This window comes from Symphalangus syndactylus, chromosome 3 (assembly GCF_028878055.3).
Source record: "Symphalangus syndactylus isolate Jambi chromosome 3, NHGRI_mSymSyn1-v2.1_pri, whole genome shotgun sequence".
NCBI classification, from domain to species: Eukaryota; Metazoa; Chordata; class Mammalia; order Primates; family Hylobatidae; genus Symphalangus; species Symphalangus syndactylus.
The window spans coordinates 29,956,085-29,973,663 of NC_072425.2; the positions used below are offsets into that span (position 1 = coordinate 29,956,085).

The 17,579-nt window shown below is 40.1% G+C and overlaps 1 protein-coding gene across 3 annotated transcripts in view; it reads left to right on the plus strand.

The window, feature by feature from the left end:
- The window catches only part of TNC (tenascin C), a 96,640-nt gene that overhangs the window by 56,637 nt on the left and 22,424 nt on the right, over positions 1-17,579 (plus strand). For 2 of the 3 annotated variants that reach the window (XM_055271321.2, XM_063636819.1), the window contains exons 14-17: positions 1,139-1,411; positions 3,715-3,987; positions 12,319-12,591; positions 14,165-14,437. In XM_055271321.2, the coding sequence (XP_055127296.1) occupies positions 1,139-1,411; positions 3,715-3,987; positions 12,319-12,591; positions 14,165-14,437 (1,092 nt within the window). The remainder of the gene's footprint in view (positions 1-1,138; positions 1,412-3,714; positions 3,988-12,318; positions 12,592-14,164; positions 14,438-17,579) is intronic. The other variant, XM_063636821.1, reaches the window with a different exon arrangement.

Below are 17,579 nucleotides of genomic sequence, written 5' to 3' on the forward strand. Positions count from 1 at the left end.
CCCATGGCCACTTCAGCCTTCAAAACAGTGGCTGAGAGATTGCATTTAACCCTCAGAAGCATCCCACAAAGCAATGGGTTTTTCCATATCCTAAATCCAAACTTTCTAAATCACCAATAACAACTACATTAAATTTCCTTTCTACATTGTAGAAGCACTAATAGTGGATTCTGTTCTGCACCATTTACTGAGAAAAATCTCGTCTCTTTTAATTAAAAGTAGGCACACTCATTTCACACAAACAGCTTTGCTCTGTGATACAGCCATTCTTCATTTAGACATAAAAAGTATGAGCAGAAAAAGGTGGAAGAAGAAACAAGCTGAGAACCCATTATGCAACTTTTGATCCCTGAAAGCTGATAAAAGACCAAAGAAAAAACATCATACTTATTCACACCTGAGACAGCAAAACACTTTATCAACCCAGGCAAGTAGCCAGTGGCTAGTGATGAGATAATCTTTCTAATTATAAATAATGAAATAAAGCAGGGATTTCTCCCTGACATGAGTAAGAAATTCCAAGGGAAAACACTCGAACAATGACTTATTTATTAAGCTGACACTTATCGGGCATTTGCCATGTATCAGGTATAATACTAAGAAGTTGATAAATATTACCATTTAATCATCACGCAATCCCATGAAACAGTACCATCAGCTCCATTTAAAGGTAAAGAGAGGGTGGCTCAGAGAGAAGCTGAGTGACATGCCCAAGATTATGCAGCTAGCAAATGCTAGTATTGGGATTCTAATCAAGGACTACTTGCCTCCAAAGTCTGCACTTGTAACCATTGCCATGTCTCTTACCCTAACCCACAATCCTACCTTTCCATGTGAATTTCAGCTGCTGGCAATGCATGCTCCCGGTGGGTTGTGCATTGGTGCAGATGTCTTTGCCATCTCAAGGACAAACCATGCAGATATTCCCCTTTCTGGCCATTTTCAACTCCTGAAGACAGCTGTGGCCAGAGAACCACAGTTCAAATTGCCAATGCTCAGAGACCAAGAATTAAAAAAAAAAAAAAAAAAAAAAAATTATCTCTCCCCTTTCTCTCTTTCCTAGAGTTGGGCTGTGGGATATTTGGTTTCCTCATTTTTGGTTTACAGAACTGACAAATACTTTTCTATCCTTCTTCAGAGGAGCTCCCACAGCTGGGAGATTTAGCCCTGTCTCAGGTTGGCTGGGATGGCCTCAGACTCAACTGGACCGCAGCTGACAATGCCTATGAGCACTTTGTCATTCAGGTGCAGGAGGTCAACAAAGTGGAGGCAGCCCAGAACCTCACGGTGCATGGCAGCCTCAGGGCTATGGACATCCCGGGCCTCGAGGCTGCCACGCCTTACAGAGTCTCCATCTATGGGGTGATCCGGGGCTATAGAACACCAGTACTCTCTGCTGAGGCCTCCACAGGTACTTCCTCTCCCTGTCAATGCGTTCTCCCCAAGGTTCTTTGCTTCCTTTTCAAGAGATCATGCTCAGAGTCAGCATCTCACCATAACGGAATCCTTTTCATGTGCCTTTCAGTGGCCAGCTGTGCATGCTCAGAGACCTCCCTGTGGGCTGTGCCTTTGTCCCCATGCCTTTGCCATGTGGATGGTGAATGATACAGGTGTTGCCCTTTCTGTTCTCCAGCTCCCCCAGCCTTTCATACTTTACCTGGCTGCTTCTACATCTTTTTTGAATGATGAATTTTTGTTTCAGGAATCAGCCTGATTGTTTTAATTCACTTCTCCAGTGCTTGGATATAACTAAAAGCCTCCCTCCCTATATATGAGTTCTGGTGGAACACAGATTATTTACTTTAGAGAGTCTTTTGCTAGTTGGAAATGGTGCTTTTTTATCTCTAAATCCCTCAAGGATATGGGTACTGTGGTTCTTGCATTTAAGAAATGTTTCTTTAAAATGCACCCAGTATAATAAGAGAACTGAATTACCCTCCTCCGGGCAATTCTCTCAGATACTGAGTCATTGTTAGAACATCAAATTAGCAAATAGCTAGACCAGAAGGAAAAAAAAAGAAATTACACAATTATGACTGGAGACTGTACCAAAGAGAAAGCCATTCATTAGCACAAGTACACACAGCAGCTTTTGGAACAAGGAATGTCCTGGGCTATGAATGTCAAAGAACTGATATCCTTTTTGCTCTTTTAATCAAGAGTGTCTCTCTGGAGTGTTGGCCTTTGGATGGTAAACTCCCAGCCCCAGACCCAGGAGGGTGCATTATAGTTTACTCGTCACTCTACCGCTGTTATAAGGCTTCAGTGTTTCCCAGGAGCCTGCTAAAGTCAGCAGCCTTCCTCTGACACAGTTTTCCATTGCTCATCTTTATTATGTGCCTCCATGGGTTTGAAGCTCGGTAGAGACTATTGCTTCATTTTGCATATGACTGCCCCCCTTTTAAAATAATTATTGCAACTAAATTTTAATGCATACCTGTACATCCCAGTTGAATCTAGCAAGAGCATAGCTCTGCATTTTAACCTCAGTCATTTCACTAATTTTCACTGAGATAAACATAAAGCACAGGCAACCACTGCCAGGACAGTGATCCTGAAATGCCTAGAATTTGCAGCCGAGGCTACTCTGAAGGCACTCGGACCTCCTTTTTCTGAGACCCATAAACCATCCCTTCCCAGAAGGCAAAGTAATCACCCACCACTTCTGATCTTTTCTGCAGATCTTGTGGCTTGGGTATCCTCAGGATTTTTATGTGTGTGTGTTTTTCTTCTTAACAATAGCAACATTCTTGCCACTGATGAATTGGCCTATGGGCAGGAAGGTCCATAATCCCACCTGATCTGTATCTCAACAAATCTATTAGAAGGATCTCAGAGACCAGGAGCCTTCTTTCTTGCTAAAGAGACAGTACTAGCTTTTCAAACCCTGCTCCTACCTGCCCTCTGAATGTTTTATTCTTATGGCTGGGGAAAGCACTGGCAGGACCATCTTCAAGACAAAATGTTATTTCTTCGCTGAAAGGGATGGCCTAAACTGCCTTGCCTTGGCTTAGCCCTCTTGGTTGGCAATGCAATACTAGCCTTTCTGGCCCGCATAGCAGCAGTTAAAAGAGGACAAGCTATTTTAACAGAATATGAGAATGGCTGGCTGGTCCTTGTCTAAAGTATGAAAAAAATACCAAGAATTACACTGAGAAATTGGTAATTACCATTAAGTCACAAAATCAGAAACCTCAAGTTACCACCTTGGGAGGGTAATGGCATCAGAATTATTTAGCCCTCATTTGAATAGATGGGAGCTCCTTCAAAGCAAAGAATGGCTGTGGGAGGCATCCAAGTAATCTTGGTTTCCTTAATGCAATTCAAGAGACTGGAAGTTGCCAGGGCTCATATCTTTTGACCAGTGGCCAGCAACCCTGAGGTAGGGCTCCCAGAGGCATGTGTGGTTAAGATGCAACAGTTCCTGATAAGATCATTCAGCACATCTTCTTGGCCAGGGCCTGAATATATGTGGCAACTGCACATAGAGAAATCTAATTGCCATACCTTCCTTTTTCTAATTTTTCTTTTAACAAAACTGCTTTTTCTCTCCCTTTGGCACTAATTGGTAACATTGCTTCCTTCCATCATAGCCCTGAACTATCAGATCTCTCTACCCAGCAATGGTTCCATTAACAACCTCAATCTTAAAACACAGCCAAATAATTAACTCAAATTTATTTGTTTCTTCTCCCCCACCCTTTCCTTTTACAGCCAAAGAACCTGAAATTGGAAACTTAAATGTTTCTGACATAACTCCCGAGAGCTTCAATCTCTCCTGGACAGCCACCGATGGGATCTTCGAGACCTTTACCATTGAAATTATTGATTCCAATAGGTTGCTGGAGACTGTGGAATATAATATCTCTGGTGCTGAACGAACTGCCCATATCTCAGGGCTACCCCCTAGTACTGATTTTATTGTCTACCTCTCTGGACTTGCTCCCAGCATCCGGACCAAAACCATCAGTGCCACAGCCACGACAGGTACATGTGCATTCTCCCATTTCTAACACACTCTCTCCACAGTCTTCTTTGCAGGGTGAAGCCTCTCCTTCTCCTCGCCCATTGATGTACAAGCCACAGGGCACTAACTCTTCCATGGTGCTAGGCTGGAGTGCTGTTTAATATAACTCTTTTCCAACAGCAGCCCACATAATGGATTGCCATAAAGCCATGTGCCTGATTTATCGCTGACCAGGACGTTTACAGCATAAAATGTAGTTCAGTCTAGTTTGCCATATGGAATCTAGAGAAAAGAATTCTAACCTCTCACGACTAAAAAGCTATATAACAAGAGTTGTTCTTGACTTTGAAAGATGTCTACCTCAGTCAAAGAGGTCTTATAAATTTTATTTTGTATTATCTTAGCGTCTTTGTCTTCCTAGTCTCTTGGACCTCGCAATACCCAAATATCCCAGTGATTTAATAATCATGTTGATGGTGTTGGGTATCTTTTTTCCAACTGGGAAAGTAAAGAGAAACAGCAAAGATTACTTATCAGATGAGTGCAGGAGGCAGCCATGCCATTCAGACCACCCCAGTTCCAACACCACCTCTAGAAGACCAGACCATGTTGTCTTGCCCTCAGAATAGTGAATGATAAATGGCAAAAATAAAAGTAGAATAGTTGTGTTCAAACAAGGGACTTAGTTTTAAAAACAAAAGAATAAACTGCTCTCACTTTAAATGTGTGGTGTCTGTGAGATGTGCACTAAGTCAGATGCTCTTTGCCATGCAGTAAAAGAGAACCCTATGTGAATTTAGAAAGGGGAGTCCCATACATTCAAAATAGCATTCTTAGCGCAATTTAGACAGTGCCTTCTCTTGAGAGGTGAATGAAGAAATCACAAACTAGAAAAAAAAGAAACAATATCTACAGAACAAACACAGGAGAAATGAAGAAATTACAAACTAGAAAAAAATAAACAATATCTACAGAACAAACACAGGAGAAATGCAGAAATCACAAACTAGAAAAAAATAAACAATATCTACAGAACAAACAGGATAATTTTTCCTTATAGTTTACAAAAAGGGGACTCACAGTCTGGGAAATCCAAGAAAAGGGTTGACATTGTAGCATCAAAATTGCCTGTCATTTAGGTCACCCATGGTTGAGAGAGGGTCTGTCCTCATTCTACATGAGGCTACAAATTGTCATCAGGGTGATCCACAGATAAAGCAGAGAGCCAACATTATCCAGTTCCTATCTCAGCCAAGTTCAAGTATAAAAAAACTTAGAGGACAAAATTAGGCAAACATATATGTTTGTTTCTCATGGCTCAAACTGATTTTCAACAAGGGACAAATTATTTTACCATTAACAAAGGGTAAAGTCTAAAACTTTATGGATTTAGTCTTATGTGTTTTGATTTTGACTCTATAATGGTGTTTTAAATTGACACACTTTCTTTTTTTTTCTCTTGCTTTAGTAGCTGAACCTCTTCTTAGCCACCTCACTGTCTCAAACATGACCTGGGGCAGTGTGTCCATCTCGTGGGAAGCTCAGGAGTCTGCCTTTGATAGCTTTCTTATAGAAGTTAGTAATTCCCATCACCCCCAGGAGACCATGGTGCTCTCTGTGCCTGGGGTGTCTCGCAGCTCTGTCATCACCAACCTCAAAGCTTCTTCTAATTACACTGCCCACCTTCATGGGCTGATTGGCGGGCAGCGTGCTCAGACCCTGATGGTCCAAGCAACCACAGGTATTTCCTATTATGGCTTCTTCACTCTTCATTGAATTTCCTCTGAATAGCTTTCCAAAAATCACCCGCTACCCACTTTTCACCCTCCTAGTTGTTCCCAATCCTTCTCAAATTTGATAGAGCCATCCAAATCAAAGCTTTAAAGCTTTAAAATAACTCTCACCCCAAATTAAAGAATTTCAGTGTCAAACTCTTTTTCCTAAATATCCATTCACATCTGGAGTTGTTCTGTTTGTATGAAGTTAACCTGACTTGCTTTGGTTGAATTTCTAAACCATCCTTTCATCTGATCTTGAATAATCTTTTTCAATCCCATCCATTATCATCTGCCTGTGGTCGTTCTAATCAAAGTTTGCCTGTGTCATGTTCAAAGAGGTATGTGCATGCCATTTCTGGTGCCTTGGTCAGAAAGATCTGCACTCTCTTTCTCTCTAGCAGGATTTAAAAAAAAAAAAAAAAAGGGTGCTCTGAGCATGCTGAGAATAGACTGAATCACAACCCAAGAACTGCATGAGAGGACTCAGTGGTCTTAGCTTGTTCTTGAGATTTTTGAATGAAGACTACTATTTTTTGACACGTACTTTGTCAAGCATGTTTTGTCACCCACTGATAGCTGTCACAAAGTCTCAGGCTCTTCTTTCAAGCCATCATCTTGTCCAAATCTTGGTGCATGTGGTGAATATTCAGAGTATTAACTTTTGAAAATGTTTCTTTTTCCTGGAAGCAGCTAGCATGTCAATGAATCATTTCAGAAGGTTGAAAGTGGTGGGAGAAAAATGCCCCTCATTTTGCATGGAACACTGACCGTATCCTAACTACCGCTATCTTTCTCTGTTTTTTCTTGCATCTCATTTCTCAGCTTGGTTGCACCCTTTGAGAAACAGCTGGAGGTAAAGCTGACCTCAAGAACCTGAGTCTTATTCTGCATGGTGAATCTGTTGGCACTGACAGTCTGTCGGGTAGCATGAGAAGAATTCCAGCATGCATCCTTAATTTGGGAGATTGTTTCTACAGCAAAATATAGGGAAATAACAGAGTTCCGCTTGGAACATTTTAATCTTTTGTGTGGTTGAGGGAATTTGTCAAGGCTATAGCTGAAAATGATTGCATTATTACCTTCTGAAACTAATTGATGAGGAGGAAATCCCATGTCAATGCTAATGGCTATATTCTGCTGCTGAACCAATTCCTTTTTGTTCTTAGAGATTTTATGATGTCGAGTTATGCTGTACGATTGTGCAGTTAAAGTTTATCCAAATGAGCCCCTTCTTTCCTCCAAATTTTGGAGCTGAAGCAAAATAACTCCCAAGTCGTTGGGAGAAATATTGTGCCTCTTCCCAACCCTAAATCCTGATCTTAATATCTGAATCCTCCAGTACTGTTGACTCTCTCTAAAATACAATCTGGGCCGCACCTTACTTTAAAATTAGTTTTATTTGATAAATGAGCATTTAGGAGGCCAGCCCCATAAACATCTAGCCATATAGGTCCCTTAACATTAAATGAGTTGCTCTCAAAACTGAATGTCTAGATTTTAACAGAAAAGAGATATTTAACCTCAGAGAAACCATCTATCTGTCCAAATTATCCAATAAGTGAGTTTCCTAAGCAGAAAATTCAATGCCTAACTTCAAGTTTTTCTTTCACCTTTGCATTCACCGGGAATTTTTAATGGAAGCCATCTTCGCCTTTACGGTATTAAATGGTGAAATATAGATTTTCCTACAGTGCATATTAAGTACTGTAAAAATTTCTCTTGTATGGATATTAGCCTTTAATTCGTGCAACCAATAGATACCAAAAAAGAATACTAAATAAGGAAACTCCAAAGAAGCATTTTCTAAAGCATGTTCAATGGAACACCAGCTCCTTGAGATGTTCAAAGGATATTTCTCAGATAGGGTATGCATTGATCAATAAGTTTATGAAATTATGGGCTAAACAAAATTAAATAGGTTTATTGACAGAATCAGCCTGTCAGAGCCTTTAAAATGCAAACCCACCTAGTGAATCTCTATGATAAGACATAGTATTCAGTGTTTACCATGCATACTTAATCATAAAGCTGTCTTTTCTTGTACATCTTACAGGGCTTGTGTCCCCATTACAAACTTTAGAAAATGTAACCTTAATACCCTTTACATTATTCCAATCTACCACTCTAATGGCTTGTCTACTCTTCTTCATATATGACTAGCAAATGGTGGTGTCTATGCTTTAAAAGAACACAGATCTAAAAAATAAAAATAAAAATGAAGAACACAAATCTACACCTGCAGAGAAAGAAATATATTTTCTGTCATCATATTCAATGCAGGTGTAGACACAGCCTAACACATTGTCTCTTCTGCATGTATTTGGAGACATCGATGCTTTCATGTTCTATGGCTACATTCTGGAAAAATCCACTGCTTCCTCTAATAATGTTTCTCTCTCTCTCTCTGCCCATGTTCCTTCTTTAGAACCAGAGCCACAGTTGGGCACGCTAATCCTTAGCAATATTACTCCAAACAGTTTCAACATGTCATGGACCACTCAAGCTGGGCTTTTTGCAAAGATTGTTATCAATGTGAGTGACGCTCACTCACTGCATGAGTCCCAGCAATTCACAGTCTCAGGAGATGCAAAGCAAGCTCACATCACAGGCTTGGTGGAGAACACTGGCTATGACGTCAGTGTGGCAGGGACCACCTTGGCTGGGGATCCCACCAGACCTCTCACTGCCTTTGTCGTTACAGGTACTCAATCAGAGGTTCTCACTTGTCTAACACAGACAGAAAAAGAGATAAGTCATCTTAAAGGAAAATACAACAAAAATACAATCTTCACTCCAAATGTATACTCTCTTATTTTTAATTGACAAATAGTAATTGTATATATTTATGGAGAATAGTGTGTTGTTTTGATATACATATACATTGTGGATTGATTGAATCAACCTAATTAACATATCAATCACCTCACCTACTTATGTATTTATTTATTTATTGTGCTGTGAGAACATTTAAAATCTACTGTTTTAGGAATTTTGAAGTATTCAATATGTTATTATTAACTATGGCCAGTCACCATGGTGTGCAGTAGATCGCTAAAACTTATTCCTTCTGTCTAACTGAACTTTGTACTCCTTGACCAACATCTCCCCTTTCTTCATCTCCCCAGCCCCAGTCACTGGTAACCACCATTCTTCTCTGTGCTTCTATGTGTTCAGCTTTCTTAGATTACACATATGAGATCATGCAGTATTTGTCTTTCTGTGCCTGGATTATTTCACTCTGTACAATGTCTTCTGGGTTCATCCATGTTGTTGAAAATGACAGAATTTTCCTCTTTTTTAAGGCTATAAAGTATTCCATTATATATATGTGTATATATATATGTATATATACACATATGGAACGTATATATATAAATATGATCTATCTATCTATCTATACGCCACATTTTCTTTATCCATTCATCCATTGACAGACACAGGTTACAATACATTACTCATGATAGCCAAGATAATACATGTAAACTTCTAAGTAAAGAGAAAGCAGATACTATTATAAAGGAGAGGACTTTCACAGCTGCTCTTAGGAAGTGGAGACAACGTTCTCAAGAGTTGTATAAAGCTTTTAGGGTTTTCTGTGCCCAGTTTTATTGGCTGTTTTATCCACAGTTTAGAGATTCTGCCTAAAAAGTGACTCCTAAGTTAGTAAAGGCCTAAGATCGAAATTCTGTTCATAAATCATGCTAGGTAAGGCAGTTCATATATGTGCCCCAAAAGTATAACCATCTTTTTCTTTAAAAAATAATTATTCTTAAAACTGACAATACAATAGATTGATGAAGGTTCAACCTCAGATGGCAGGTAAATTTCTAGTTTAATTAAGCCCTACCCATTCATTCAACTTGACTTCTCGCACATTTGCCAATGTTCAATTTGGCAAATGCTGCCAAATGGTGGCAGCAAAAACTTCAATGGCAAAGGCTGCACATGGTGTCAGTTTACTAAATTCTAGCCCAAAAAGCCTCAGAAAGTATTTAGAAGTCTCTTCCTTTTCATTAGTGATAATTTTCAGAAGACGGACTTTGCCATCTGATTTTCACATTAAACCAGGTCTCTCCCAGGGTCTAAATTGCCATCACTAAGACATGTCAATTAGTACAATTAAATATTTAATTATAGGCAGCATAGTGTCCTGGAAGAGTGAGGCTTTTGAGATCAAGCTTGCGTGGTTTCTAAACCTCTCCCACAGCTTTTTAGCTACATAATTTTAGCAAGTTCTTCACTTGTTTGAACCCTAATTTCCTTATGCATGGAGAGAGGATACCACAGGAACTTCTGGGAGCCTTGTCTCAGAGATTAAATAGAGTTGATGAAATTTAACTGCCTAGCATCCAGTAGGAATTTTATAGATGCTAAGTTCTTTCTGCTGTCTCCCAACATTATTAGGAAAGTGGCTTTCTTAAAAATAACCAATAAGCCTAGATAGAACAACAGACCTATGCAATCATGAACTCCCTCTCCTTTTTAAGAGAACTTTGGATGTGTTTTAATGTAAGATTAAAAAGTGACTATTTTTTCCTATCCAGTTACCTAATGTGAATTAAATCATTCAGATGAGTCTTCAAATGCAGAACATGGTAATATCTTAAGGGACTGAGACAAGGAGGAACGAGATGAGATTCTCACTCCTCAGGAGGGGAGAAATGGCCACAGATCCCATCAGGCCATTGCTTGTAGCAGCTTGCAGGACCTCCCACATAACAGAAGAAAAGGAAGCTGAGAGAGCCAGTCTTGGGAATCCTAGATCCAGTCACAGCATTGTCTCAGCTAATCCATGATGTGAAAAGATTGCGTTTTAAAAGAAGCATATTAAAAAAGAAAAAAAAAAACAAAACAGGAGGGACTCTTAAATAACAAGCCCTTGATCGCCTAATTAGCCTGAATGCCCTCACTTTCGTTGGAATTCACTGCTTTGATGGTGTGGAGGTGCAAAGAGGCCAGCTATCAAAGAGAGATGCCACTTATCTAAACAAAATCCAGGAACAGAATTTGAGACCCTTGTCTCTCAGACGAAGATTCTTTGCACATTATAAGAGATTTCATCTTCGCTTTTGATACAATTATGATTCTTGGGAAATCTTTACAAGGAAAAAAATGCCTCAGAATAAACACCAAGTGTTTCAAAATAACTACAGGAAGTCCAAGCCACAGCAAAATTTAAATCTCTATTTACAAAATGAAGGTATTCATTCCCTTATTCATTCAGTCACCAAACACTTCTTTTTAAAACATTTTTCTTTATGTCTCATGGATTAGACCCTAGGCATTAGTGAATTAATGCAAGAGCATTTATCTCTTTGAAAGTTTCCATTTAGCTGTAATGGAAAAGAAGTGTCTAAACTAGATGCAGCTAATTTGAAATTCCTGTCTCTTTTTTTTTCTTCTGATTAAAAAAAAAAAATGCATTTACCAGTACTGTCAGAAAAAAAAAAAAGAAAAGAAAAAAGAAAAAACACCTAGAAAAGAGACGCTGAACCTTCTCCACTAATCCTCCTTATCCCTCAGGATTGCCATCACTGATTGGGGTTGGCTTTGGGTATGGAAAGAACATAGAACTTGGAGTCAGAAGACCTGGTTGTATCTCAGCTTAGGCACCTAGCAGATGTATGACCTAGGATAAGTCATTAACCTCTCTGGTTTTTTTAGATGTGATCGGGGTTGGAAGGCAGGTAGCAATATCTACCTTACTGTATCATTTTGAAGATTAACTAGGATAACAATGTGAAGCTTTGTCAGTTGGAAAGTATCAATGGAAACTTAGACAACATAAGCTCACTCCTTTTGGATATCCCAATGTGTGAAAAGGCCCTTTAGCACCTGAGAAATCAGAATGCCTGGGACATACATGTTTGGTGAACGAATGAAGGAAGGAGAGATGATGACAGAATTTACTAAGAACTTGTGTTCTTGTTTTCTAACTTTATCTGGGAAAATAAACAGCAAATGATTTAGCAAATCTTATAATTTCTTAGTGGGTTATAACCATGAACTATTAATTTTGACACAAAAAAAATCTTAACCTCCTCCCTTTATTTCAGCTTGTAAGGATATGTCACTAATTGACTTCATTAATTTGATTCAAACTGTGCACTAGAAGTGGGATAGAAACACATGAAGTATACCGGAAAGAAATTATACTTGAAAAAAAAAAAAAGAGCTGAAGGCAGTGGGAAGTAGACAAAGGGATCCAAACTCAACAAAATGCATCCTATTTGTATAGAGAACTACATGGCCTTTGGAGTCAAACCTGACTAAAATCTTCGCTCTATCTCTTCTTACAAGCTTGTAACTTTAGCCAAGTCAATCAACTTCTTTGAAACTCAGTTTGCTCACATGTAAAATGAGAATAATACCCACCTCATGGGCTGTTAAGAGAATTGCACAAGATAACACTATCTGGCACCCAGTAAGTTCTTACTGAATTTTCATTTTCTAAGCATATAACACAAATTGAATGATGGACTTGGGTATCTATTGGTGTTCTTGGAAACGTGTGCTATCCTGACAGAGTCAGTGCTGCTAACCTGAGTTATTTTCACTCCTCCCTTCTTTCAGAGGCCCTGCCCCTTCTGGAAAACCTAACCATTTCCGACATTAATCCCTACGGGTTCACAGTTTCCTGGATGGCATCGGAGAATGCCTTTGACAGCTTTCTAGTAACGGTGGTGGATTCTGGGAAGCTGCTGGACCCCCAGGAATTCACACTTTCAGGAACCCAGAGGAAGCTGGAGCTTAGAGGCCTCATAACTGGCATTGGCTATGAGGTTATGGTCTCTGGCTTCACCCAAGGGTACCAATCCAAGCCCTTGAGGGCTGAGATTGTTACAGGTATTTCAAATCAAGTGAGCCATTTGTTCCTCTTCCTGGTCCCCTTCTGTGTAATCTGTCTACCGGATCGCCATGACTTTAACATCTTTGTTCATATTCCGTACTTAATCCATAAATGTGGTCTACTGTTTCACCTTCTCCCCACACTCCCTCTTGTCACATGTACCTAATGAATACTCCCCACTCCCACCCCAGAAATGAGAAGGTCGAAATATTTCTGCTTTGTATTCAAAATCCTTTAGACCTTGTCTTGTCCATAGCTCTTGTGTGCTTACCTCATATCGTCTTCCCTTGTGATCAACCTGGCTGGTCCCCAGCTACATTTCAGCCTTCTCAAAAGAAATATACCAATGAGTATATTTCCAAAACGTATTTAAAGCCTTTGCTATCTCAAAATCTCAACCATGATCTTAACAAACTTACCCAGTGGTCTCGTCATTGGAAAACCAAATGTGAACTTATTTTATCAGTAATCACTAATATCAGAGAGACTCTGCAACGCGGACTAAATCCATAATTTTCTCAGGACTAGTGATTCCTACAGAAATTAACAACTGAATAGTCAAACATCTGTGTTTCCCAAAGTCTTTCTAGAGATTACTAGCTCCACAGAATGTTCAAAGGTCCTACTCGGTGAGGAAATTCCATGTTCAAATAAGTTTGGAAAGACTGAATTAAACAAGTTAAAGAGGATCTTTAACTGCAAGGCTTTTCAGAACACCCTAACATGCACTATCTCCAAGAAGTACTTATCCAGGCAGTATTTTCCAAACTTATTTGACAAAGGATAGTTTTTAAGGAAGAGGATCAAACAGGAACAGTTCGCTCTGAGCACACTTTGGGAAACTCAGCTCTAAATCTACATTGAGTTTTGTCTAGTTAAGGCAATACAAGATGAAACCCTGGGTCCACAGTATGTAGCACAAAAGTTTCCAACCTCAGTTCTACCATCTGAACATTTATGTAATAGTTAATAAAATAACAAGAAAGAATGCAAAAAAAAAAAAAAAAAAAAGTCAAGGGTAGGAGCCTTCTTTAGTGAAACAGCACTAAGAACAAAGCAAAAAGACCATAACATTTCAAAAGCCATTTTGGGCAGGCTCAAGGGGAATGTAATCAGCAGTATCATCATGAGCAGCTCTACAGATCATTAATGCTGGTTTATTTGTCTTTTCAAAAAGAAAAGAAAAAGGTCTTGCAGGGGATGGGCACTCAGCCACTGGAAGACAGAGAGCAAATGTAAACAAGTTACTGGCTTTGAACTTATTTAATAATATGTGGGAGGGGCCAATGCTGAGTCCAGATGTGGATTTACAGAATTGCTTTTAGACAAAACTCACATATGCAAACATATGCTTGACTTGTATTGAATGTGTCTACTCCATCTTTCCCCTCTCCTGACTCTACTGGACTTGTTAATGTTGAATGATTTTATTTTTGGTATCTCAGGACACTTCTATCTCTGAAAGCCGGGGCATCACTACATATTGATACCCCCACTGGAGAGAAGATTGCACGGACTGGTAAATGATGTTGTCTTTCCTCCTTCTCCCACCATTTTGTCTCCCTCTAGAAGCCGAACCGGAAGTTGACAACCTTCTGGTTTCAGATGCCACCCCAGACGGTTTCCGTCTGTCCTGGACAGCTGATGAAGGGGTCTTCGACGATTTTGTTCTCAAAATCAGAGATACCAAAAAGCAGTCTGAGCCACTGGAAATAACCCTACTTGCCCCCGAACGTACCAGGGACATAACAGGTCTCAGAGAGGCTACTGAATACGAAATTGAACTCTATGGAATAAGCAAAGGAAGGCGATCCCAGCCAGTCAGTGCTATAGCAACAACAGGTACTGTAAATAAACAGGAGAGAACAGAGAAAAGTCATGACTCAGAAGTCTTCTTCTCATAGGGCTGAGTAATCACCGGAGCTTTGGATGCAGGCAGGCTGGTGCTCTGATCCTGGCTCTTTCAATTATAGACTGTGTTACCTTGGACAATTTGGCTAAGTCCTTATGCAAAAAAAGTATGATGCCATTTACTTAATAGGGTTGTGAGGATTAAATGAGATGATTCATGTAAAGTCCATAGCGGAAGGCCTGGCACGTAGCAAGGGCCCAGCAAGTGAGAGCTATTCACATTGCCATTAATGCATCATCATAGTTACAATTATCATCTTTTTTTTTTTTTACGTTCCAAAGATTCTTCCTTCTATCTATTATCTCATCATATTTTATCCAGAGATACACCTCCTTGTTCTTTGGCCAAACGTTCAAGCTATACCAAGCAGGGAGATAATGGAGAAGCAGCACCTCTATCTATAAACATTAATATTTATAAAATGCTACATGTGAATAATCAGTATGGTGATCAGCAAGGATAAAGGAGAAAGCTGGCAAGATTAACATGCTACTGTTTATGAAGCTCTCTAACTTTGATACTCACAACAACTCTGAAAGGCACCTAGAGTGTCCTTGGAGTTTAATCACCTTTTTCCATAGGAGCTGTTTCAAGGAGAAAAAAAAAAGATGGTTAATAATATGACTCTTAGGCCCAGAGTGATGGCTCACACCTGTAATCCCAGCATTTTAGGAGGCTGAGACAGGAGGATCACTTGAGTCCAGGAGTTTGAGACCAGCCTAGGCAACATAGTAAGACCCTACCTATACAAAAAAAAAAAAAAAAAAAATCAAAAACTTAGCCAGGCGTGGTGCCTCATGCCTGTAGTACCAGCTACTTTGCAGGCTGAGGCAGGAAGATCTCTTGAGCCCAGGAGGTTAAGGCTGTAGTGAGCCGTGTTCGTGCCACTGCATTCCCACCTGGACGACAGAGCAAGACCCTGTCTCAAATAATGATAATAATAACAGTAGTAATAATATGACTCTTTGTAATAATAATAATACTAAGATGAACATGACTTTTTGAAGAGAAAAGGAAAAACCTCCAACAAGTCAAGTAAATTATTTCATGAAACTGAGGGAGATGCAGAGACATAGCATTCGCTGGAGGCAGCTGCTTCAAAGGGAACCAGGGGACAGAACCACAAAATCACCAGGAGAGATAAAAGGGACCTGAGAGATGATGTAGCTCAACCTCTTCTGTTTGTGCACGAAGACTCTGAGGACCAGAATGGTGAAATGATTTTTCTATGATCATAGAGCTAGATTTGGAGTAAAGCCCAATGACCAGTTTATTCTACTACTATTTAAAATGAGCAGTCTGGATGAGAGAAAACCAATGCATACAGCTGCTTGCCGTTTCTGACAGGCATAGGCATGACATCTGCCAAAACCTCTCCTTTTTGTCTAAAGATAGATATTTTATATTGTCAAGTTTTCAGGACCTAACAAGTGGCAAGAAATCACCCATGTAAAAATAATAATCAGTATTTGTAGGCTTGGAGAAAATGCTAGAATCCAGGCAGCAACCTAGTAAGAGGGAAAAACCCTGTTTCTTATTAACAGGGACACCCTATCCTGGGATGCAGGTCTCAGTCTCCTCCTCCCTGTGGCTGCCCATTAAACGACTCCAGATCAGAGGCAGAGCCTTGATTTTGATCTTGGTTTATAAACAGTTCTCTTCAAAGTTTACTTCTTCTGATCATTGATTTGTTTTGCTGATCTTTTTTTTCTAGAAGCCCTGCAGTTCTAAAGCAAAAAAGAGAATGAATAATCATGAATTGAATTTTTTTTAAGAACGACAAAAAAGAAAAAGGCAAGGCAGACCCTGCTCTTTTGGAAAGCCCTCTCTTTGATTTTCTTCTCTAGAGCCTAGTAGTTTACAGCCAAAGACAGATGCCCACTTGCGTGCATGCTTTTGTGTGTGTGTGTGTGTCTCTGTGTGTGTGTGTGTGTGTGTGTGTCTGTGTCTACATGCCTGTGCTCCAGGACCAGGAGAAGACAGGAAAGGGGGCTCCTGAGCACAGAAGATGCCTAATTTCTATCTTCACCTCATCAAGTTTATAAATTTCCCCTTTTGTTTTTTTTTAATCCTTTCTCCTATCCTCTCTTCCTCCCTCATACCATTGTAAACTCTTCTCTGTAATGTCCTATCCCTCTTCCTCCTGAGAAGGCCCTGCTGTAGCTCCTCCTCTCACTCACAAGGTACCTCTCCATAGCACAAGCTGCCATGCCTGGGTGCCCAGGGCAGTAGAAAGGGCAGTGAGAGACAGTGTTGCCTGGTGGTTAAGCCAACAACCATGGGGCAGTGTCCTTGGAGTTTAATCGTGGCTCTACCTCAATTCCCTCATCTGGAAAATAGAATTTAACTCAAAGGTCAGCCACGAGGTTTACATAAGATCATGAATGTCAAGTATTTAGCAGGATTTCTTCACCCACAGTAACCATATTAGCTATTAATGTGTTTGGCCGTAAGATACACCTACTAAAAGGTACCTACACCAATGAGGTTTTCAGTCGGAGCAATAGTGCAAGTACACCAGGTTGGCAGAGGGAGGTCCTCAGTGCCTGAGTTTATACACCTGTTTTTTTTTTGTTTGTTTTTTCCCAGTTAGCCTCATCTCGATCTTTCCTAGGGGACACCTTAAAGTCTAGTATGGCCCATGGAGGAAAGAGGGACATTGGAAAGAAAATAAAGAGAGGGCAATCATATTTACTGAATTCTCACTGCATGCCAGATGCTGTGCTGGGAGTTTCACATTTGTTATCTCTGCTAATCCTCAAAACATCCCTGTGGGTGGGTACCACTTTTCCCTCTGGACAGATGGAGCAACTGAGGTTCACAGAAGTGAAAGGACCTGCCCAAGGTCACCCAGCCTCTCAGTGGTATTTGGACAATTAAGCTCTTTCAGGCTCCAGAGACCCATGTGGTTTCCGAAACTTTCCATGGACAGGGCAAAAACCCAGCCAGCCACAGAGTCTGTGGGTGGCTACCAGGCCACAGAAGAAAGCTGTAGGAGGAGATGTCTTGGATGAGAGAAAAATACAGAAAGGGGAAGAAAAAAAAAAAACCCTTGCTGAATTTCTGTGGGTT